The following is a 24,713-nucleotide window of genomic DNA, read 5'->3' as shown; positions in this document are numbered from 1 at the left end:
AGGGATTCTCAGCGTATGGAAGCATTAACATTTGTAGAAAGACCACCTCTTTATTGATCGGTCAGCACCCAACTGGTGCACAGAAACTAAAGGAGAGGTCTCGTTAATCCCCCGCAACAGAGGAAGGAGCACGCAAGGCCGCAGTTCTGTTACAGGTAGGAGAGGTCAGTTTGTAAAAACAGAATGACCTGAGCTCACCTAATCCACGGTATTAAACGCATACCCATCTCGGCGAGATCTTGAAGCTTGAGACGAAACAGGCACTTCCTCATTTATTGTGTCTCAAGTGTCACACTGCAATCCCTCTTTGCCTTCCTTTCCTATCGAGTGCGGACGTCTTTCTCCCTGAGGACAGCATATACTTCCTGCACAGTTGGCTCTGTAGGCTCTCCAGCTTCCAGACTTCAAACATGCCACCTCTCACCGTTCGCCAACAGGCAGCTCCGTGCACACTTGGGTCGTGGGCAGGGCAGTAAGCGAACAGGCCTGTGAAAAGGCACAGGCGTCACAAGGCAGCACCGAAAGGTGAAAGGCGAAAGGCGAGGCTCTGTAGGAAAACCTGGCATTTCTGGAATGTCACTGACTACATTACAAAGCTACAAAGTGAGGCTCCCACCCAGAGGAGCCTTGATTAAGTCATTGTTCGTTCTGGCTTTGGAATTTGCTTTTTCTAAAGGGGGGATTACTAGGAAAACTCCTGAAGCTGGACCTGAGCACACCCGCTTAGCTCTGGGAGCGCACATGCTTAGCTCTGGAACGCCGGCAGGAGGGGTGATGAGCGACCAAGACCAGGAGTTGTATTTTTATGTCAAATATCTTCATCTGAGCTTTCTAGATTTTAAAGCTGCATATTACTGGGCAAGCTTATGTTCGACAAAATACTTTTATAGGTATTTCAAGGAAAACACTCAGTTCAAAATTTTTTTAACTAAAACATACAAGTTTGTTTCTTGACGAATGTAATAAAATCGTCTCTCAGAAAAATGCTATCTAAATATTTTTATAAAACAGTGTAGCCTATCAAACCAAGACACAAGGTAGCCTTTTATAAAGTCCCTCTGGGTGACATGACCACTCTCTCCGCTCAGGCAGGGGCGCACGGGTGCTTCCTGGGTCTAACGTCTACTCGCCATTAGGCTGCTGTACTTCCGAACTGTGAAATACGTATTCTACTCACACGATTCATCTTTAAAAGGGCACAGTAGTCGGAACCCCCAAACTTTAATATACGTGTAAGCAAATATTCCAAGGCTCAAATAAAGTTCAAATAAAGATGATCGTTTGCTTGTCAGCAAAGACATCTGCTGAATTGTTGCAGACCAGGCTGGAGAGAGCAGGAAAGCCACCGCGTCTAACTGCTGCGCAGGAGACGGGGTCTCTGAGGACGGTCCCCCGCAGCACACGACACCCCAGGACGTACTCTTCTTGTAACTGGAAGTTTACCCCCTTTGACCAACGTCCCCCCACCTCACACCCTCCCCCCAGCCCCTGGCAACCACCATGCTGTTTCTGTGAGTCCGACTGTTTCAGATTCCACGTGTAAGAGACATCATACGCTATTTGTTGTTGACTGACTTCACTTAGCACAATGCCCTTAGAGGCTCCTCTGTGTCATCACCAACAGGATTTCTTTTTTTCAACGGACATGCACGTTGTTTCCATGTCTTGGCTGCTGTGAATAACGCAGCTCTGTCTCCAAGATACTGACTTCGATTCCTTCAGATGAGCACACAGAAGTGGGATTGCTGGATCATATTGAAAGTCCTATTTTTAATTTCCTTTAAAAACTTTTAATGTTTATTTAGCTTTGAGAGAGTGAGAGCGAGCAGGGGGAGAGGCGGAAAGACAGGGAGACAGAAAATCCGAAGCAGGCTCAGCGTTGTCACTGCAAAGCCCAACACGGAGCTCGAACCCACGAACCGCGAGATCATGACCTGAGCCGAAGTCGGACGCTTAGCCGACTGAGCCGCCCGGGCCCCCCCCGCCCCCGTGTTTAATTTTCTGAGGAGCCTCCATCCTGTTTGCCACAGAGGCTGCACCAATTTATATTCCCACCAGCAGTGCACAAGGCCTCCCTTTCGTCCGCATTCGCACCGACACTTGTTACGTCTTGTCTTTTTCATCACTGCCACTCTGACAGGTGCGAAGTGCTCTTCTCTGGTTCGATTTGCATTTTCCCTGATGCTGATGATGAGCATCTGTTCCTGTGTTCGCGTGTCCCTCAGCCACCTGGACGTCTTCTTTGGAAAAGTGTCTGTTTAGCCCCTCTGCCTATTTTTTAATCAGATTTTTTGGGTAAGTTTTATGAGTTCTTTATGTGTTTTGGATATGAATTAATCCCTTATCAGATATCTGACGAGCAAATATTTCCCCCATTCTGTACACTGCCTTTTCACTGTGTTGACCGTTTTCCTTGCTGTGTGCAGAGACTTTCTAGTTTTACACAGTCCCATGTATTTATTTTTGCTTTTGTTGTTATATCCAGAAAACCATTGCCAAAAACCAATGTCAAGGAGACTTTTCCTGGGTTTCTTCTAGAAATTTTGTGGTGTCAGGTCTTAAATTTAAGTCTTTAATCCATTTTGAGTTAATTTGTTATATTCTCTTGATGAACTCACCCCAACTAGATAACGAACATTATCTAGTTACCTTTTTTGTTTCTTGTTATAGCTTTTGAGTTGCAGTCTGTTTTGTCAGATGAGAAGCATGGGCGTCCCCATTCTCTTTGGGCTTCCGTGCACACAGAGTACTTTCTCTGCCCCTTCATTCGGAGCTTGTGTGTCCTTGCAGCGAGTCTCGCGGGCTGTGTATAGTTCATCTTGTTTTCTTAGTCCGTCTAGCCATTTCTCGCCTTTGGGTTGGAGAAGTGACCTGTTGTTTGACAGCTCTTTTTGTGGTTCCTTGTTGCTTTCCTCCTCTCTTGTTGCTTTTCTTTGTGAATTGATTTCCCACAGGGGTGTGCTCTGACCCTCTTCATTCTCTCCTGGTGGGTTTCGCTTTGGGGTTATCGCAAGCCTTGCTAAGACCCTGTATAGATGTAACAATCTATTTTACACTGATAAGAACCTAGCTTCCATCCCAGACAAAACCTCCACCCTTTACTGCCCCCATTTTATGTTTTTGATGTCACAGTTGACCTCTTCTTATATTGTGTAGTCATCAACAAACTATTGTACCTATCGTTATCTGTAATACTTTTGTCCTCTAATCTAGACAGTTAAGAGTTTAACACCCACCACATTACAGTGTTAGAGGAATCTGGATGCGCTCGTGCGCCTACTTTCGCTGCTGTGTTGTGTGCAGCGATACACGTTCACGTCGCTCATTAGCACCCTTTCGTGTCAGCTCGAGGAAGAGCTGGTGGCATTTCTTGTGAGGCTGGCCTAGTGCTGAGGACCCCCCCCTCAGTCTGGTCTGTCTCCTTCATCTCTGAAGCACACCTTTGCCAGGGAGAGTGTTCTCCGTTGGAGGATCTGCCTTTCAGCACCTGGAATATTTCATCCTGCTCTCTCCTGGCCTCCGAGGTCTCCGTCGAGAGACCTGCCGACAGCCTCATGGGTATTCCCTTGTGAGTGTGATTTTTCTCCTGCTGCTTTTAAGATTCTTTGGTTTTTGAGTTTTATTAGAATGTGTTTTTGGGGAAGATCTCTTTAAATTGCGTTTGTTTGGTGACTTCATCAACTTGACTATCCAAATCTCTCGCCAGCTTGGGAAGTTCTCAGTCACTATTTCTCTGTGCTACCTCCTCTCTCCTCTGAGACTCTCATAATTCACAGACTGTTTCCTTGGACGGTATGCTTTCTTCACTTTTTTAAATTTCTTTTTGTTTTCCTCTGACTGGATAATTTCAAATTTCCTTTCTTCTAGATCACAGATTCTTCCTTCTGCTTCATCCAATCTGATGGGGATGCTTTCTATCTCTGTTCTCTGCTCCAGAATGTATTTGGTTCTTTATTGTTTCTGTCTGTTGAACTTGTCATTTTGTTCATGTATCATTTCCCCAATTTCATCAGATGCTCCGATGCTCAGATGTGTTTTTTTTTAAGTTTTTAAATTTTATTTTTGAGAGAGAGAGTGGGGGAGGGGCAGAGAGAGGGAGGGAGACACAGAATCCGAAGCACCCTCCAGGTTCTGAGCTGTCAGCACCGAGCCTGATGTAGGGCTCGAACCCATGAATCGTGAGATCATGACCTGAGCCCAAGTTGGACACGTAACCGACCAAGTCACCCAGGTGCCCCTCCTTCTGTGTTTTCTTGCCCCTGACCAAGCTTCCTTCAAACGCCTATTTTGAACTCTTTCCTAGGTAAAGTGTAGCTCTCTAGGTCTTTGGGGTTGGTTATTGCAAGGTTGCTGAGATCCTTTGGTGGAATCATGTCCCCTTGGTTTTCAAGTTCCTTGTGGTCCCGTGTTGCTGTCTTCATGGCAAAGTAGCAGTTGCCTCCTGTTCTGTGCTGGCTGGCCTCAGGAGAGCAGTACCTTCTGTCACAGCCCTGCTCTGGGCTCAGAGGCTTTCTCTCCTACCCCACAGGTCTTGCTCCCTCTTGTGGCGGAATTCTTATGCTCGGATGCCTTCTCTGGATTCTGGATGGCTCCCGGCTGGGTGCTGATGGCCTTCCTTTGGCTTTCCCAATGGTGAAGCCATAGCTCAAGCCTGTGGTCTCTCCTTCACCCACAGATTGGGGCTGGCTTTCTGCATGTGCTCACTAGCTGCCTGCCAGAGCTTGCGCTCACCATCAGGAGTGTGCACAGGGAGCCAGCCACAGGGTGTAGGCAAGGCACATGTAGCACTGGGGGCCGCTTGGGGGAGATATACAGGTGAGGCACCCCCAGGGGGGCTTCTTAATGGGGGCCACAGCACAGTCAGTAGGACCCTTGTCTCTTTCCTGCCCTCCGAGAGCCCATCTGCTGCACTTCCAGCTTCTTTTCCCCCTACCCCCCCAAACCTCCCGTTATGCATTTCGTGACTCAGTACTCGGGATGGAAGGAGGAGCCTCTCTGGCAGCATCCCACGCAGACAAGGAGGCTGGGTGCTCACTCACATGCTCTCACATTCCCCTGCAGGAGAAATCATGGGGGAGAAGACCTCTCTTGGCCCTGAGTGCCTCCTTGGGGCAGGGTGACATGGGTAAAGTCTAACTCCTCCTCTGACCGTCTCCAAAGCATTCCTGTGGGCGTCATGGAACTTTTCCTTGGGAAACCTGGACTTCACAAAGGTTCTCTTGTATGTGGGTAATTGTCTGAGGCAGTGCTCTCTGGGGGCTCAACAGACTGGCCAAGAGGGTCAAGAGCAGGTTCATGGGCCACTTTGGGGTCCACAGCTTGAACCAAAATGTGATCCCTATTACCAGACCCATGGGCAGGCAACAGTCCTTCTGGGTCCCTTACCCTCTGGTGCTGGCTTCCACAGTTCTACAAAGGCACTCTTACCTGTGGTGGGATACCAGACTGTTGCTGCTGATGGGTGGGGGGCGGTTATGAGTGAGGGACATTTAATGTGGCCATGTTGCTGATGTCACCCCCAGAAAAAAATTTTTTTCTGAGCAGTACTTGTACATTCCTTGTTAAGTTTAATTTTAGTTGTTAACTATTATGCAAGGGATCCTTTTCCCCTGCACTTTATATCTGATTATTGTTGCTCTATAAGAAACAATTCTTGCATATTTATCATGAATGTGAACATCTTCGAATAGTTCTAATTCTTCAAATGATTTTATAGATTTTAAATCCATGTGTATAAACAATATATGTACTATTATATAATGCCCATAAACACACCACACACACACACACACACACACACACACTAATATTTTGTTTTCTTGTATTATTGCATTGGTAAGGATTGACTGAAGTGTGATGATAGTGGGTAACTGATTTTACATCTTTAGGGTTTCACTATCTAAAAAATGTGTTTTTAGTTTCTGATGTATGGTCTTTACTTTGATGAGGAAATGTCACCTAGCTCGTGTTTGCTGTTATTATTAGGAATGGATATTTAATTTAGTATTTTCAGTAAAGATTGAGATATGTTCATATGATTTTTCAGACTTAACAGCATGAATTTGCATACAAGTCTTTTATCATTTTAAAATGATTTCTACATATATGGTTATGCCTCCTATTCCATGTGTCTGCATTCTATCTGTTTTAACTCTGGTGAGACCTAGTCATTGTTAGTTTTTTAAATGCTGATGAAATTTTCCTCTTCAGTTTCTTTTTCCCAAAATACCAGCTGTTGGCTTCACTTACAGTTTTACTTTTATCCTAACAAATTATTTTATCTTTCTACTTTCTACTTTCTGCATTTAAATTTTTTTTAGTGTTAATCAGTATAGCTTTCTCATTTGAATGTTTAGTTCATGATCTTTCATCTTTCTTGTTTAATAATAAGTGCGCATGACACTAATCATCCTCTAAGTACAGCTTTAGCCATACACCACAGAATACCAGTGTGCTCACTGTCATGAACACAGGAACAGTGTATAATTCAGGTTCTGAATTTCCAAGTGTACTTTAATATTCATTGATTTTACTGTGATTTTCTTTTTTTTGCATATGCATCATTTATTTTTGAGCATGCCTTTATATAGGGCATTTTTATTTCATTGGATTCTAATGTGTCTGTTAGATTTTTTTCAATGTAATTCAAGTTTGTTATTTAATAGGGAAATTCATCTCAATCATGTTTGTGGTAATTATATTTTAGCCCTATCATCTTTTTTTTTAAAGTTTATTTATTTATTTTGAGAGAATCAGAGACAGTGTGAGTGGGGGACGGGCAGAGAGAGAGGGAGAGAGAATCCCAAGCAGGCTCTGTGCTGCCAGCAGAGAGCCTGACGGGGGGCCCAAACCATGAAACCAAGATTGGGACGTTCAACCACCTGAGCCACCGTGGCACCCCAGCCCTATCATGTTACCTTTCCTACTCATTATCCTTTCTTGTTGCCTCTTCTTGGAAATCTTTTTATACCCCCACATACATATCTACTGTGGTCTTTATAATTGCTGTGTGGTAATCACTGTATGGATGTAGTTGGGGGCAGACTCTAGCTGCTTATGATTCCTTCTCTCTCATAATCATGGCTATAGTGAACACAGTCATTGATACATGTTAGCAAACATGTAGATCTGTAGGGTCAATTTCTAGGGGGCTCAAAGAGAACTTTCAGCCAGAAGTACATTCTTAGTTCTGCCAATGGCTTGTAAGAATGTCCATTTTCCTCTCATTGTCATCAATACTAGATAATTATCATCAGAATTTCCAATTCTTGCTAATCTAGTAGGTGAAACAGATTTTTTTCATTTGAGTTTTCTTTAATTATGAGTAAGGTTGAACATCTTTTTTAAAAGTTTTTTTTTTTTTTTTTTTTTTTTTACATATTTATTTTTGAGAGACACAGAGAGACAGAGCACAAGTTGGGGAGGGACAGAGAGAGAAGGAGACACAGAATCCGAAGCAGGCTCCAGGCTCCGAGCTGTCAGCACAGAGCCCGACGCGGGGCTCGAACTCACAAACTGTGAGATCATGACCTGAGCCGACGTCGGTCGCTCAACCGACTGAGCCACCCAGGTGCCCCAATTTATTTTATTTTGAATTGTTATTATTTATTTATTATTATTTTTCATGTTTATTTATTTTTGAGAGAGAGAGAGACAGAGAGAGAGGGAGACACAGAACCCAAAACAGGCTCCAGGGTCTGGCCTGTCAGCACAGAGCCCTATGCGGGGCTCAAACTCACAAACCACGAGATCGTGACCTGAGTCGAAGTCAGGTGCTTAATCAGCTGAGCCACCCAGGTGCCTGATTACATGCTTTCTTGACTGGTTTCAGGTGAAGCATTTTTGGCATGAAAGTGCACAGGTCATGTTTTGTCCTCGCGCACTCTGCGTACATTAGGAATACATAGCGTCCAGTTGTCTGGTTATCGGTAATTTCAGTCTGTTGGGCTGAGATGTCTGTCAGACCTTTCCAGTGTAAAGCCTTCTCATGCTGTTTGTAAATTATATATGATCTTTGGGATGATACTTTGAGACTGTGTGGATATCTTATCCCTTGACAGTCTTTCTTTCACCCAGTAGTTTATCGTAATTTATTGGTATGAGCGCTCCGCAGGCTATCACTTGTGTATGCGGCCGCATGGTCTGGATGCATCTATAGAATCCTGGGTAATGTGAAATTCAATAAAGTAGTTCAATGATCTTTCGGATATCACTAAAACACATTGCATTTAAAATTATAGATTAAAATTGTAGATTAACACTTTATAGACCATGCTTATAGCTTAGCAAGTCAGTTTGAAAAACGTAGGAGAAAAATCATTAAATTGCAAGAGCCATTCAGTAAGTGACTGAGAAGCGGTCTATGTAGAAAAGGACAGCCTCTGGGCTCCACCCACACAGACGTTCAAACATACAGCCGCCCCTTCTCTGCGATCTCGCTCTCCAGTTTGTTACGCGTGGTCAACCGTGGTCCCGGAACAGATGCATCATCAGAGGTCAGTGGGCGCCCAGCGCTACGTCCCACGTCACTCGCCTCCCTTCACCTTGTCACGTGGGCATTTCACCATCTCACATCATCACAAGAAAGGTGAATGCAGGACAGTAAGATATTTGAGAGAGTGACCCAGAGTCATATAACTTTTATTACAGGATGTCATCATAATTGTTCTCTCAGTTATTGTTAATCTCTTACTGTGCCTAATTTATAAATTGAACTTTATCATAGGTATGTATGTATAGGAAAAAATGTGGTTTATATAGGGTTCGGTGCCATCTGTGGTTTCCAGCATCCCCCCGGGATCTTGGAATGCACCCCTCAGGGACAAGGGGGGACAACTGTTGTAAGGCATGTGCCTACATACGCAACCAGGAGCAGTGGCAGGGGGGTGTACCTACTACGAATACACCACCTAACAGTAAATGCACATTTCATTTATTTAAAATGAGGTTTGGCAATCCTAAAATGTATATGGAACCGCAAGAGACCCCGAATAGCCAAAGCAATTTTGAAAAAGAAAAGCAAAGTTGGATGCACCGCAACCGTGTGACTTCAAGTGACATAACAAAGCTGTAGTCGTGACCACAGTCCGGGGCCGGTGCAGACACAGACACACAGTCAGTGCGACAGAATGGAAAATCCAGACTGAGGAAAACCCACAATCATGAGGCCAATTAATCTTCAAGAAAAGAGGAAAGAATGTTCTATAGGAAAAAGACAGTCCCTTCAGCAAGTGGTGCTGGGAAAACTGGACAGCCACGTGCGAAAGAATGAAACGGGACCGCTTTCTTACACCATACACGAAAATAAATTCAAAATGGATTGAAAACCGGGGCAACGGCGGGGCTCAGTTGGTTGAGCATCCAACTTCAGCTCATGACCTCATGGTTTGTGAGTTTGAGCCCCGCATTGGGCTCTCTGCTGTCAGCACGGAGCCCGCTCTGGATCCTCTGCCCGCCACCCCCACCCCCACCCCACTGCCCCTACCCTGCTCACGCTGTCTCTCTCAAAAATAAGTAAAACATAAAAAAACAAAAACAAAATGGATTAAAGACCTAAATATAAGACCTGAAACCATAAAAATCCTAGAGGAGAACATAGGCAGCAATGTCTCTGTCATCGGCCATAGCGATATTTTTCTAGAATGTCTCCTGAGGCAAAGGAAGCAAAAGCAAAAATAAACTATTGCGACTACATCAAAATAAAAAGTTTCTGCATGGCGAAAGAAACAGCAAAACTAGAAAACAACCTACAAATGGCAGAAGATATTTGCAAATGGCTTATCTGATAAAGGGCTAGTGTCTAAAATATATGGAGAACTCACATAAGTCAACACCAAAAAACCCCGAATAATCCAATCAAAAGATAGCACAAGACATGAATAGACATTTCTCCAAGGAAGACATGCTGATGGCCAACAGAAACGGAAGATGCTCATCGTCACCGTCGGGGAAACGCAAACCGAAACTGCAGGGAGACCTCACTTCGCACCCGCCAGAATGGCTGAAATCAAACACACAAGAAACAGCAAGTGTTGGCGAGCGTGCGGAGAAACGGGAACCCTCCTGCGCTGCTGGTGGGAATGCAAACTGGTGCAGCCGCTCTGGAAAACAGTATGGAGGTTCCTCAAAAAGTTAAAAAGAGAACCATCCCAGGACCCAGTAATTACACTACTGGCGATTTACCCAAAGAACACAAAAACACTAACTCAAAGGGATACACACACCCCTGTTGACTGCAGCATTATTTACAGTAGCCAAATTATGGCAGCGGCCCAAGTGTCCATCAACTCATGAATGGATAAAGATGTGGTATATATACACAATAGAATATTACTCAGGCATAAAAAAATGTAATCTTGAGATGTGCAACAACATGGATAGATCTAGAGAGTACAGTGCTAAGCAAGTCAGTCAGTCAGAGAAAGACAAATACCATAGGACTTCACTCTTATGTGGAATCGAAGAAACAAAGCAAATGAGCAAAGGAAAAAAGAGAGACAGAGAGACAAACCAAGATACAGACTCTTAACTACAGAGAACACACTGATGGTCACCAAAGAGGAGGTGGGTGGGGGATAGGGAAACAGGTGATGGGGGATTAAGGATGCACTTGTGATGAGCACCGGGTGATGTGGTGTTGAATCACTACATTGTACACCTGGAACATATTACACTGTGTGTTAAATAACTGGGAGTAACATTTAAAAAAATAAAATGAGGCTCGGGTATAGATTTCAGTGTTTATGGCCAAATGGGATAAGAGAGTAGAATGAGGTAAGAAGAAATTACAGAGATTTAGGAAATTAGCAGAGAGAGTGAGGATTACAGAGTTAGTAATAATAATAAAAAAAGACAGCTGAAAAAATTATAAAATGCCTAGTTGTGCAACAAATTGAGTCTAACATTAAATCAATACTTTTGGGGAAGAACGATCTGAATCACCGTGTGTGTCTTTACACGTGTGTCTGTGCATGGGTATGTAATTGTGTGTTTATGTGTGTGCGCGCGCATGTATTTGTATGTAGATATAGAATCGGTCGAGTCTCATGACTCTGCTTTATGTGAAAAAGTGTAGCCTATATTTTCAAAAATGATTATAAGATGGCGTATGCAAATGAAAAATTTACACGCATAGGTAAAATGACTATCGTGTAATTAAAATTTTCTAAGAGAAAAAAATCAATAATTTCTGATTCGAAAGCCATTATTACGTTAGAATTGCTAAGAATTACTGTCAATAGAATTACTGTCAGTGTGCAGAGTAGAGAAAATAGCAGGCCGAGAACTCCGTTCGCGGACTTGAGAGTGAGTGACCCCTGGAGAGGTGGCGGGTGTGAGGAAGGCGGAGGACGGCGCTGGGACAGCTAACTGGCCAGAAGACAGGTGTACCGCGGTGAGCAGCAGGCAGCCCATTATCTTGGTCGGTGGACAAGGACTTTTAAAAACTAGATACAAAGCTCAGAGGAACGGAGAGCCGGAAGGGAGGTCAGCGCCCTCAGAGGAAAGGGTCATTTGTCCAAGACAAACGGAGGTGGCACATACTCTTCTTATGCAGTAACTTTGGGAGTTGTAGCCGATTGGCCGTCCCTCCTGTCCAGTAGATGGTGCTCAAGAACGCACGGCGTTTCTCGTGTCCACCCCGTACGCCAATGTGGGCAGGGGGCTTTCACCGGGACTGTCCCATTTCCCTAAATATGTTTTGCTCCTCAGTTCACACTACAACGTGCATCGTTGACTCAGAAAATAGTTTTTTCTTATATCGAATGGCGGATTCTCCCTCTACAGCCCCCGCCCTCCCTCTGCCCACCTCCACTTGGGCAGCCAGCAGGGGCTGCTGTGGGCTCCGGTCATCCGCCAGAGCCACCCTGTGCCTCTGTCCCCCGTGGGCCCGAGAGGACACCTCCCGTGGGGCCAGGCAGCACTCGTGGTGCATCCCCCCCGGCGCTCAGGCTGCCCTTGCCCTACAAGCTCCTCCCTCCATCAGTGGTGCGGTCTTGTCTTCGAGATACAGGGTTTTAGGGTTATTTACTCACACGTTGCATTTGGTGTTGTCCTGCTCCTGAGCACAAATCAGCTGTGTTTTCTTGATTAAATCCGGGACATAATGCCATCACGGTCAGCCAAGGTCCCAATTTTCTTTTGCACACACCCGTAACTATGTCACCTGGACCAACGACCTGAGTGATCGGAAAGGGCCCTGGGAACATCCAGCACCGTCCCGTTTGAGGGCCGAGCCTCAGTGCACTTACCTCCAGGACCCCTGTACAGTTCCGGGTGCTCTCAGAAGCCCCCCAGCCAGGGCGCAGATGAGGAAGGGGCGTTTACAAGATGCACAGAGACAGCACCTCGCCCGAGAAGGTCAGATTGGGAGTCGGATAAAACCAGGAAGCACGTCGTGAACATCAGCCTCTTCCCCCAAAGCACAGGACTGAGGTCACTTACGCTTTACACACTGAAGGCGCGATAACGGCGGGGAGAAGAGGGATCCCTCTATACGGTAAAGAGTAATTTTCTATCACTCATTCTTACAAATGGGAGTGCAGGCTAAAAAGAAACAAGTAAGTGTGGGAAAGATCTAAATAAACGTGTAAGGGAAACTTCCATACATAATGACTACAGGAAAGTGTGACTGTGAATTCTGTCTTAGGGATTTAAAGCTCACCTCATGTGAGAATGCCATAGTCTCATACAGGACACGCTAGCGAAAACAATATGGACTATCAGGGTGCTTGGGAGGCTCAGGTAGTTAAGTGTCTGACTCTTGATGTCAGCTCAGGTCAGGACCTCACAGCTTGTGAGCTCGAGCCCCGAGTCAGGCTCCGCAGTGACCGCGCAGAGTCCGCTTGGGATTCTCTCTCTCCCTCTCCGCCCCTCCCCCACTCACACGTGCACGCTCTCCTGCCCTCCGTCTCTCAAAAATAAACAAACTTTAAAAAATATACACTACCACTCAATCTGAAGCAGGTAACACAAAGATGAACTCAAACAACGGACATACACTGCCGAGCGCCTACTGTGTGCTAGGCCTCTGTCAACACAACTCCACTTGTTCGGGCCCCGCTGCAAGGTCGAGATTATCACTGTCCTGTTACACGCGCCTGGAGCCACAAAGCGCATGAGGGCGAAGCTGGGGTGGGAGCGTGGGCTCAGCCGGCTCCTTCCGCCGTGCGAAGTCTGTCCCTTCTGTTTGGGCTTCGATGATGGAAAATTGCTAAGCCAAAAAAGGGAAACGTAACCGATAAAAAAAAGGTTTAAAGGGCACCCAGGTGGCTCAGTCTGACTTCGGCTCATGTCACCATCTCACGGTTTGTGAGTTCGAGCCCCGCGTCAGGCTCTGTGCTGACGGCTCGGAGCCTGGAGCCTGCTTCGGATTCTGTGTCTCCCTCTCTCTCTGCCCCTCTCCTGTTCACGCTTTGTCTCTCTCTCAAAAATAAACAAACATTAAAAAATTTGAAAAAAAAGGTTTAAAGAAAGGATAGAAACTGCCGTTACTTATTTCTGAAACTCTCACATTTGGTGACTCTGGGAGGCCCTGGGAGGCCCCAGTAAAACGCAGCACTGCAGGCCTTTATTTGTACAAAGTTCCTCCTGCTCTTTTGACTCGCAATGCAGGGGGTGTGAGAAACTAAGCCCGTTTCCATTCCTTTATCCTAAGAGATTATTTAAGCGGGTGTCACGAAATGGCCAGACAAAAGTTGCTTTGAATTTAAACTTCTTCCAATTTTATGAATTTTATGGTTTCACTACAAGAGAAGATCTGTCCCCCACTGTCTGGGTTGGAAAGTCAGTTTACGTTGACCGGGATTTTTAGCAGCATCTCAACCGTTTTTAAAAAGCCCGCGCAGGAACGAGCGCCGGGCGTCCCCAGCCTCTGCTGGTCTTCCTGCCCCCGCGGAGTCCCACCCGCGCACACACTCTGGGGGACCGAGGGCCTTCCCCTACCTTTCCTTCAAAGAATTTTCTCCTCAACCTGGCTTCCGTGGGCGGCACCGTTCTCCTCAGGTCTCGGTACCACTTCCTCACCACGTGTCCCCTCCAGGAGGCCTGGATCCTGGAACACAGGTGTTTGAAATGACTGACTCAGGACGGCAGCGACAGGCGTTTCGAAACCGGGCGAGACCGGGGTGGGGTGGGGTGGGGCCGCGGTCGAGGCGGGAGGCGACATCCCCGCGACCTTGAACGTGAATCGTCAGGGCTGGGCTGCAGGACGGTGCGTCCCAGGGGGGCCGTGGGGCCCGCGGGCGCGGGGGACCCTTCCTACCTTGTCGCACACTTTACTTTGAACAGCCGCGCTCCGTCGTGAATCACTCTGGTTTGGTACTGGTTCTTTCTACAGAGGGGGCAGGTTTTTTTATTTGCGAATTTTTCAAAAGCCTGGAGGCATGCCTGAAGAAAAACATTGAACGTTTTATAAGTAATTACTTATAAATAACATTTTTACTTCTAGTGTAATTATAGCGCTCTTTTCTCTCATAATTATGAGACAGTCCAATTTAGATTAGAGCATAAAGGGAAGAAGTTTCATCAGATGTTAACACCTTCCTCATGAAACTTGTTCCAAAAGTGAAATTTTACAAGAATGTACATGCAGCTACATCAAAAACTCCTGCCAACAGCTCGCGTCAAGGGAGGTGACGGCTGGTGCGTGAGGCTACCGCAGTCGGGCCTGGGAAGCGGCCGTCACTTTGATGTGCGCCACCAGGAGGAGCGCGTTATACAAACACTTGCGGGTCTTTGGTCGCAGAAGACTCGGGACTTTCAAAACAGGATGAACTGCACTGTAGCCTAAAGTCGTATTTCTAACTCTAAGCGGTGGTTACGGATAAGGCAAGTGGTTCTGTTCAGGAGACTTTAAATGAGCGATCGCTACCCGGGCGACGCACTGCGCACTTTACGAGGGAAGGAGGCGGGACTCACTCACTCTGTGAAACACATGGGAACATGAAAGCAGCACCTGTTTGCAAGAAGACAAAAATGTTTGAAGTTTAAATTGGTTTTCAAAGAGCAGCAGCATAAATGCATTAATTAAAAGAAAAATTCTGAATGCTTAAAAGGTAGGCTGTGTTGTTTCTTTGAAAAACTAAAAAAGCAGATTAATGACCTTGATATTTCTAATATTTAAAGTTGAGCACAGCACAGGTATATCATCTCGACGAGAAAAACTCCATTAACAACAACCTGAAACATCAGACACAGGATGATTGCTAGTAAGCCGTTAAAATGAGTGTGTTAAATACGTTAGGAAATAGATGTGTTTCCTGGGCAGACCCTGGGAGGGAAGGGGGCTGGCGCGTGGGGAGGGAGGTGCCCAAGGAGGAGACGGGGGAGCGCGAACAAATGTCTTTGCTTAGGGCTTTGTTCAACCGATGGCAGCTTTATTAATTCTAACACACTTCAGTTTAAACAGCAATAAATCCTACACACATACGAGACACTTGTTCTCTCTGAAATGCAGGGAAAGTGCGCTCACAAGAAAGCATCACCTCTCTGTGACCCAAATTCTCCACCGCATAGTGATATTCTGGGCTGTGGAATAAGGAAGAGGGTAGGTGGTTCTTCTGGAAGGAGAACCAGGGGGTGATACCAGGACACCAGCCCCAGTGAGCTGCGAGCACGCGCACGGAGGGAGCCCGGCGAGAGGGCCCGCGGCCCTGGCTTCTCCCAGAGAGGAGGAGAGGGGCATCGAGGGGCTCAGCTCCCAGCAGCCTCTAACACTACTCCTGCTGTGAACACTTCCCCGGTTCCCCCCACCCCCTTCCTTCACTCTACTCTTCCCCTCTTAAATAGGAAGAATGGAAGAAATACCGGACTAGATAGAACCCACAAAGTTAAAAAACCTTGACCTGAAACTGACTGCCAATAAGCCTAAACTGGAAAACCTTAGTAACGCGGGTCCTCGTTAATTATCGCCATTAATCTAACAGCACCCTTTGGTGTGCTCGATTTTGCATTCTTTGTGGAATATCCGTCAGTGTTTCATCAGCAGATATTTGAGGATCTATGTTGAATAACACTGTACTTCTGTATATTTAAAATAAACTCTTTTTTAATGTTTATTTTGAGAGACAGAGCATGAGCTGGGGAGGGGGAGAGAGAGAGATTAAGAATCCCAAGCAGGCTCTGAGCTGCTAGCACAGAGCCTGATGTGGGGCTCGATCCCATGAACTGTGAGATCATGACCTGAGCCAAAATCAAGAATCAGATTTAACCGACTGAGCCACCCAGGTGCCCCTAAAATATACTTTTAAACGTCCATGAATGTTTGTTATCGGCAAACATTATCTGAGATAAAAAAAAGTAAATGACCAAGTGGTGGTCTATATGCTAAAAGTTGGGACTAGATTCCAGCTGACCTTGAACATACTTCCTGAGTCACGCCGGTGTGGGTCACTTGACTTGCTTGTGCCCTCATCTATTAAATGGGTACAATGCCTCCCTCTGGGACGCACAAGGTAACTGAGGTCCTCTGAAATCATAAATGCTGGAGGAAATACCAGCTGTTGTTTGTGACTAAGGAAAACTCTAAACACAGAACAATAAACAACGTAAACATGCAAAATGAACACAAGTGTCTGTAACTGTGACCAAACGAAATAAAGACTGAGTGAGAAATGCATTAAAAACCAGAATGGAAGAGATGGGCATGGTGCATCCCGTCCCTGCTCCCTCCAAGACACTTGGAATAAGCTGTCATTCTTCATACACCAGTCAGCCTCAGTATTTACAGCGTAATTAAAAAAGACGTTGCTGGGGCTGGAAAGACTAGTTGTGGTTCTAGTCACTCTTGCCCCACTAAAATACTAAATTATCCCAGATGATAATTCTGTGGTTTAAGGGCTAAAATCTCTCCCAGATCCCCAGCTTTCATACAGGTAAGATGAGGTCTTGATAGAGAACTGGAATACAATAAGTACGTTTCAAATAACTTGTGAATTCAAATTAGTAAAGAACAAACGTTTTATGGCTGTGAACTAACTTGTTAACGATGAAACTCATTAAAACAAATTAAGTTTGAGCGTTATGTGCCAGGTAGTGAGGAAAGCCCGAGGTTCCCAGGCTATGAACTGAGAGCCTGCTCTGACTCTTTGCTCTATTTTCCAGCAAACCTGCACCTGCTCGGTAGGAAGCACGGGCAGCGCCCACAGGAAGGCACTGGAGGGCGGCTGCGAGCTTAACACAAAACACCAGATCCTCGAGGGGGGAGCGCCCCTAAGTGTGAGGGGATCACAGGAGACTGGGCAGGCACCGTATGCACAGAAATCTCTATGACGCGCCTCGACTGCATATTGTCTGTGAGATCAACCTTACTATGGTAAGGGTTCGTGAATAAAGACGTTAAAAGATTTTACTTAAACATTCTCATACAAATTCTTTGGAGATTCAAGGTTTTCTTTTTCCTTTTTTTTCTTTCTTTCTTCCTCCCTTCCTTCCTTCCTTTTTTCTTTTTTTTTTTTTTATGATTTCAGTTCACAAAACAACTTAAAATTCCCCTTTGCGCTCCTTCTTCCTGCACTGCAGGCCTCCGCTCACCCTGTAGCTCGTTTCCGGCCAGGGGAACAGGAGCATCCCTTTTGTGCAGACTTTGTGCTTGAGGATATCATTCAGTAAATAAACAAAACTGTTTAATGAGAGTGTTCGCCTCTCTCACACACACACTCTAATTAACGGAAGAGAAAATGTAAGTATTTGAGGTCACGTAGGCGGAAGAAATTGGAGAAATGAAGGCTGGGACCTTAAGCTCCAGCTTCGTCTGGTCCCCAAGCCTGCTTATCTGATTTTCCCACTACACACCTGGGGGCGAAGTTCAAATTCTTCTTTGCATATTGGGCATGGCTGCGTTGAGTCCCCTTGCATGATGGATCTTTGTTTCACTTTTTCCCATTCCTCTGATGACAGTGGCAATGGGGGAGGTTGAAACAGGCCCAACTTCTGAGCTGAAGTGAAAACAACAGAAAATGAAGGCACAATACATCCAGAACATAGTACTCCTAACTTAAGGACATTGTTTTGCAAACAAATTTGAAAACAAAACATACGGCGTACTTTCTTCCACCGTATGGGGAACACTGGTCTTCTATGGGTGCTAAAAGGCAATGGTAGGAACGCTTTTATTTACGAAGAATTTCCCATACTTGTGTCATTTTCGCAGTATTCTCCACGTAGGCAGGACTGCTATCCGGTTTTCAGGGAGAGAAGCTGAAGACTCTGACGTTTCCACATGTCTTGGCCAAAGGTTCTCCCTTGTCGCCTATTTTAGGGTTCAGCCTTCAGTGTTGTCTTCTTCCGATTTAGCCCACTTTTTGCCACCAGTGACCTTCACAGAATGAGTATCAATCAAGTTTATCCCTTGCTAAAGATTCTTATGAGGTAGAATTACTGTCAGGATGGACTGACCACCGAAGCGATACCCGACAGCCGGCATGTGTTCTCCTGGGTCAAGTGCGGAGCTCATGCCACAGTGGGAGTCAAGTGCCTCCCCGGGTGAGGGAGCAGGTGCGGCGCCCCCCGCGGGCTCCCTGCAGACGGACAGTGAGGTGTTGCAGCTGGAAACCAGAGTAGGAAGCTGTGCCAGGGACACCCTGAGCACCAGCGGAGCGCTCCGAAACGGGAACCTGTGTCGTGGAGACGTGAGCGTCAGCTGGAAGACAGGAAGGGGGAGTGAAGGCCAGCTGGCCGAGAGGAGGAGCTGAGGGAAAGCAGGGGTAGGACACGGGAGGGCCAGCGTGGGAGGCCTGCGCCCACATAGACGGCCCAAGGCGCCGGCCCCCACGCACCTGCTCCCGGGAGGCTGCCGGTGGGGCACATGCCCGGAGGAGGAGTGGCAGTCAGGGGTGGGTACAGGTGGGAGTGCAGGACGGGGCCAGCCCTTGGGGCACACGGAGGAGACCCCCGGCTGTGGGCCCTGCGCTCGCCCCGCACAGCAGTGATCCACATGGGAGCACGGTGATGGAAGGTTCCAGAAGGAGTGGCTCCACAAACTGTCCTTTAGTGTACTGAAAGAATATGCTTCCGAGAACTTTTTTGGGGGGATAATTTTGGGTCTTTTCCTACCAGTTATTAAGACATATTACAAAGCTCTTATTAATTAAAACAGTAAAATACTGGTCCAGAGACAGAAGCCCCCAAATCATAACCCTCCTCTCTCTCCTCTGTGTGACCGTGGGATCCTGGCACAGGAGGAAGGGGGGTGCTGCGGCTCAGCAAACAACACGTAACAGTGTGCTGACATAAATGCTTCTGTCAACTGCTGTTCCCAGTACCTTGTGCAAAATAAACTGTGATGAGGTCTAAATGGGAAAGGCAAAACTTTGAAGGTAAATAAAGAAAATGTGGAAAATCTTTGTCATCTCAGAATGGATGAGGATTCCTTAAATCCCCCAAAGCATAAACAATAACAGAGAAAAGCCGATGGATTTAAGAGTAATCAGAAGGAATATTTTATTCAATAAAAAATGACACATAAAATTAAAAGAGGTACCAGGCCAGGAGCAGATCTTCTCAGTGGTAAATCAATGAGGGATTAATATGCAGAGTACATAAAGAACACCACCAAATCAGCAAACGGAGACCTGACTGCCATACCAGGTAAAGGCAGTAATGAAACTATGATTTGGGCGCCTGGGTGGCTCAGTCTGTTGAGTGTCTGGCTCTCGATTTCAGCTCAGGTCATGATCTCACGGTTTGTGAGTTTGAGCCCTGAGTTGGCGTCCACACTGTCAGCACGGTGCCTGCCTTGGATTCTCTCTCTCTCTCTCTCTGACCCTCCCCTGTTGGCACATGCACTCTCTCTAAGTAAACTTAAAAAACAAAACAAAACATGATTCAACCTTATTAGTGATTAATGAGCAGAACAGTTAAAACTTTTTTTTGCAAATGTGAACAGCTCCTGAAAGAGTAGGTCGTTTCCTCTCCTCTTTAATCTCCCTTATTTTCCAAGTTGTGAAGTTCTTCCTGATGTCTAATTTAAATCTTTCCTGCTAAACTATGATGATCATCTTCTTGATCAAATCCGTAAATTATAGACGCACAACAGAAGACAGTCACTAAGTTATTATGTAACATCACACCAAGCCTCTGCATGTTCTCGAGCTACGCCGTCTCCTAGAACACGACCGGCACTGTTTGCGGTTCGGAGGACAGTGCCAGGTGTCCGCTGGGCACCGCTGTGGTGGCAGGCTCCCCTCCACGCTGTGCGGCCGCAGCCCCCAGGCTTCCCAGCACGCCTCCAGCCAGCACACGCGCGCGAGGGCTACACGCCCCCGGACAAACCTATTTTCCGTGCCCGGCATCGTTTAAAACTCTTCTCTATTTCTAAATTTACAGCCTAAAGTAATTTGAGACTTGCAAAATGTTGTAAAACCAGTATAAAGAATCCTCGTGTGCCTTTTACCGAGTTTCCCCAAATGTTAATATTTTACATAACCCTAGTTCGATGATCAAAATGAGGGAATTCATGCTGGCCTAGCAGGTGCCAGTTAGTCTGTATTCCTCACGGATCTCGTTCTTGTCTCACTGAAGTCCCCTTTTCGTCCCAGATCACACACTGCAGTCTGCTCTCCTATCCCCTGCGTCCCCTCTAATCTGGGACAGTTTCTGTCTTCATTTGCTCTCCTTGACACTGTAGAATGTCCGTCACTTTGGGTGTCTGAAGTGTCCTCCTGATAAAATTCACATGTGCATTTTGGCGACGGCACTTTCTCAGAGCACGGGGTTGGGGCGCGTGCTGTCAGCGTGGGGCCCTATGGTGACGGCACTTGGATCACTTGGTCAGGGTGCTGCTGGCACTGTGTCACCAACATGAGGCTGCGGTGTCTCCCTCTGTGGTGAGTGGACACTCTGTGAGGCTGTGACCACATCCTGCGTCTCAACATGGTCTCCCACCGGCCTCAGCATCTGCCGACGCTTGTTCTAACTGTGCTATTGGCCAGACGGTGATTTTTGGGCCCCATCTATAGATTTATTCCCGTTCTCCTGTGAGAGTGCCTGACTTCCGCCAGTGTGGACCAGTGGATAGTTATCGTATTCTACTATTTTTACTTATTCATCTCTATTTTCTTGCCCAGATCGTCCCCGTAATTTTTAAACTTTAGTACGTACATATATTTCTGTAAGATTATAAATGAGAATAATTTGTTCTAGAAAAAAAAATTACACTATTAATCTCAACTAGATTCATTAGCTCTAATAAGCCAAAATATGAATGATGAGATGAACTTACCTAAAGTTAAGGGTGGTGGTTTTGGATCAAGAACATATTCTCTTTCTGGATCTTCCACTTTAGGGCCTCGTACCGTTGTTTTAAGGCCAGTATCTATCACTGCTTTTGTATTTCTTTTTAGAGACTTGGAGCTGGTGTCTCTCTGTTGTGCCTTTGTCTTGGAAGGATCTGCTATTGAAAGATTCCGAAGCTGAAGGTCATGTAAAATGTGATCTTGTAAAGCAACTGCAGTGACTGCTAAGTTATCTTGTTTAGATGAATGACCCTAAAAAGTAGGAAAAAAGCCTTACATGCAGAACGTTATGTAATACATCATCTGGAAGAAAACTTAGGCTTTACTACCCAGCCCTGGCAGCACACTAGACCAAAGTTAATAGTAAACAGTGCTTGACCTATGTCACCTAGGTGCAGGGAAGCCCGGTGTCCCCATTTGTGTTGGCGATACAGTAATATCGTTTAATTACTGAGGTCTTAAAAATGAATTAATTCGTCATGACCTATAAAAGCTGCGCATGCCTGAACACATTCTGTTTCACTACAGTAAAATTAGACTCAAGGCAAATCTGGCTTCTGTAATATGAAAGAGATTCTTGCACTTAAGTACATGCCTTTTTGGTGAAAACTTAGACGAAAACTGCACAGCTATGGGATGCTTTAGTGGGGACTAAGGGGACAGTTCCTCTTTGGAGCGAGGTCTTGCAACTGTATTTTTATACTTTCAGATGGCTGAATTAAAATGTATTCAGGAGTAAAACAGTGTTTGTTTACACGCGGGTTGCATACCTTACGTTGTAGCATGCTGAGTCCGGAGAGGCGCCGCTCGGCCCTGTCGGGTTCCATCGTCGTGTCACATCCCTTGAATTCTCCCACCGCAGAGACAAAAGCAACAGAAAGTCAGAGTTGGAGTGTACGTAAACATCTCTTCTGAAGTTTATGGGGAAGGTATGTTTGGGAGTCTGATTGATCCGCGAATGTCTGCCAGAGCGCAGCACTGAGCCACGCACCGTGATTCTAGAGAGACTCACGCCAGTCACGACCCACTGAGCCCTGTCCTCAAATCTCCAGCTAGTGGGAGGGAGCCTATGAATATAAATGAGAACAATCCATTGCTCGATACACTATTGTACGTAAACACAACAAAATTTCAGACTGACGAGATCAGAGAATAGTAAGTGAAGTATCTCTTTAAGAGGACATTTAAGCTGGGGTTTGAAGGACAGATAAGAGGGAAATGAGCACACTTAACACCCCGGGATCAGGAGGAGACAAGGCACTGGGGAACTCGGCCTGTGTTTATTATTTATGGGGGAAAGGGCGCCACGAACATCCTGGAATTCAAGGGGAGTCCTGTGACCTCAGTCTGTCCAGAACATAGAGACACAGAATACGGGGAACAAACCTGTTGCTGGGCAAGATACTGTATCTGAGTTGTAGTGTCCTCACCTTAAAACAGGCGTAATAATGCACTGCTTGCAGGGTTATTTTTAGGATTAAATGAGACCACCCTGCAAAGTGTCTAAAGGGCCCTTTCATGCAGAAGATACTCTGTAAGTGGTTATTCTTGCTCCAATTCCCTTTGAAACCGGTGGAAGAATCTGAATTGGCCCTTTTAGTTTTAGTTTTTAGGCAAGGGTCCAGCTTCTGAAGACAAGGGTCCAAAATCCACAGGAATGGAGAGAAACACTAGTTATTAAAGTCATCTAGGAAATGGGGCCTAATTTTAAGACTAGAAAGCAAGAAATCCAAAATATGTATCTAAGGATCAACACCTGCATTAAATTAGTCGAGAAGAATAAAGTTGCCGTCGAGTGGAAAGTGAGGATACGGGAAACAAAGCTGTGATGTTTCCGAGGCTGAGTGGGGGCTAAGACGCTTGGGAAACTAGAAGGCAGTTTCTGTGCTCGCTTTCCAATCTGGCCTCAAGGCAGGCATGCAAGAAGTTCCTTCCTCCCTCCCTTCTTTTTTTCTTTTAAAAGTTTTAAATGTTTATTTTTGAGGGGGGGAGGGGCAGAGAGAGGGAGGGAGGCTCTGAGCTGTCAGCTCGGAGCCGGACTTGGGGCTCAAACTCAGGAACCAGGAGATCAGGGCCTGAGCCAAAGTCGAATGCTTAACCGACTGGGCCACCCAGGCCACCCCCAAGCAGGAAGTTTCTGTCCAGCCTTTCCATCCGGACAGTGTAAGCCGCAGTAATGGCACAAGGGATTTGAAATGCTGTAGATCCCTTCCAGAATCTTCTTTCACAACACCTGTACCCTGGCAGAACATAATTTACATCATACTAACAACTCTTTAATTATCACAGCTAGCTATCTACAGCCTACGGTTTTCTCTCAAGTGACTGTACCGTAAGCCACTATGATTCACGTCAAGGTAAGAGCTTCTGAAAAGCGTGTACCTTCTCCGCCCCCACAGTATCATTAACTTTCCGAGTTAATGATAATATCATTATCGGATAATAAATATCATCAGATATCTAGTCCCACTCCATTTTATAAAGGAGAAAACAAATCCAGAGATCAGGGGCTCCTTCAAGATTACGTAATTAATTAGTCTGCAACAATGGGAGGGTTAGAAACTTGATCCTTGCCCAGCTTTAAGAGCCAAAATTAACGAGAACATTCTTTCTTGGTAAATTCCACCATTAACAACCAGTTAGAAGTGTTAGGGCTTGGTCACAAAAATCTCCACGGTGGTGCCAGTGTCTACGTGACCTCAAGCTTATCGATAAGCATGCTAATGGGCGAGAGAAGGCCGCCGGACACGCTGCCTCGCTGTTTGGTAGCTGGTGGCCCCCTCGTTCGTGCGACGTGGGGACACGGCGCCGAGGGGGGCAGCAGCGCGCAGACGCGCAGGCTACCGGTGCAGGTGCTCCCTAACAACTTCGCCCTACCTGTGGGCTCGGCTCCCGCTCAGTGACGGGCAGTGTCACCGCTCTCACACACCGGCCGGAGAGTAGGCCCTCCCAACAACGGTCGCGATTAAGTAGGCCGCGCGGGGGACCGAGGACCTGCGCTGCCCGACCCGGTCCCCGCGGCCGCGCTCCCGCCCCGCGCCGGTGGCACCCGCCCCCAGAACCGACCTCCGCGCCGCTCGCCGTTGCCCAGCAACCGCGGCCGCGGCCGCCGCGCCCCGGCGCGCATGCTCAACGGCCCCGCCCCGCCCCGCGCACAGCGCCGAGTCCGGCGTGCCGGCGGCGGCGGCTCTGCCACACCGCGCGTGCTCGCCGGCCCGGTCCCGCTCACGGCCACAGCACGCATGCTCGCGGGCTCGGCCCCGCGCACGGCACAGACGTCTCAGTGGCCGGCGCGGCGCTCCCACGCCGCGCGTGCTCGCCGGCCCCGCCCCGCGCACGGCCACACCGCGCATGCTCGCCGGGCCGCGCTCCTCCCGCGGCGCGCTAGTCAGGGCCCTGGTTGGTGCTCCCCCCCCCCGCCCCCAACCCTCCGGAGTCCCGGGCGGCTGCTTCCCCGAGCTGCCGGCACCGTGGTTTTCTGCA

General features: G+C 46.9%; 1 protein-coding gene across 18 annotated transcripts in view; it reads right to left on the bottom strand.

Moving 5' to 3' along the window:
• RNF32 (ring finger protein 32) overlaps positions 1–24,261 on the bottom strand; it is a 56,266-nt gene extending 32,005 nt beyond the window's left edge. For 4 of the 18 annotated variants that reach the window (XM_023250812.2, XM_019826065.3, XM_045053075.1 and 1 more), the window contains exons 1-7: positions 24,108–24,254; positions 22,001–22,086; positions 21,218–21,482; positions 17,791–17,933; positions 14,921–14,953; positions 14,261–14,385; positions 13,942–14,050 (exon numbers count right to left, since the gene is read on the bottom strand). In XM_023250812.2, the coding sequence (XP_023106580.2) occupies positions 13,942–14,050; positions 14,261–14,385; positions 14,921–14,953; positions 17,791–17,933; positions 21,218–21,482; positions 22,001–22,057 (732 nt within the window). In that variant the 5' untranslated portion in view covers positions 22,058–22,086; positions 24,108–24,254. Of the gene's footprint in view, positions 1–24; positions 487–9,763; positions 10,001–12,032; positions 12,177–12,623; positions 13,211–13,941; positions 14,051–14,260; positions 14,386–14,920; positions 14,954–16,352; positions 16,481–17,790; positions 17,934–21,217; positions 21,483–22,000; positions 22,089–24,107 lie in introns of those variants that run through there. The other 14 variants (XM_045053074.1, XR_006594713.1, XR_006594714.1 and 11 more) reach the window with 12 other exon arrangements.
• Between the last annotated feature and the right edge of the window lie 452 nt (positions 24,262–24,713).

The sequence above is a fragment of the Felis catus genome, chromosome A2, assembly GCF_018350175.1.
Source record: "Felis catus isolate Fca126 chromosome A2, F.catus_Fca126_mat1.0, whole genome shotgun sequence".
NCBI classification, from domain to species: domain Eukaryota; kingdom Metazoa; phylum Chordata; class Mammalia; order Carnivora; family Felidae; genus Felis; species Felis catus.
Note: the sequence above shows the minus strand (reverse complement) of the source record. Positions and strands in the feature narration are given on the sequence as shown.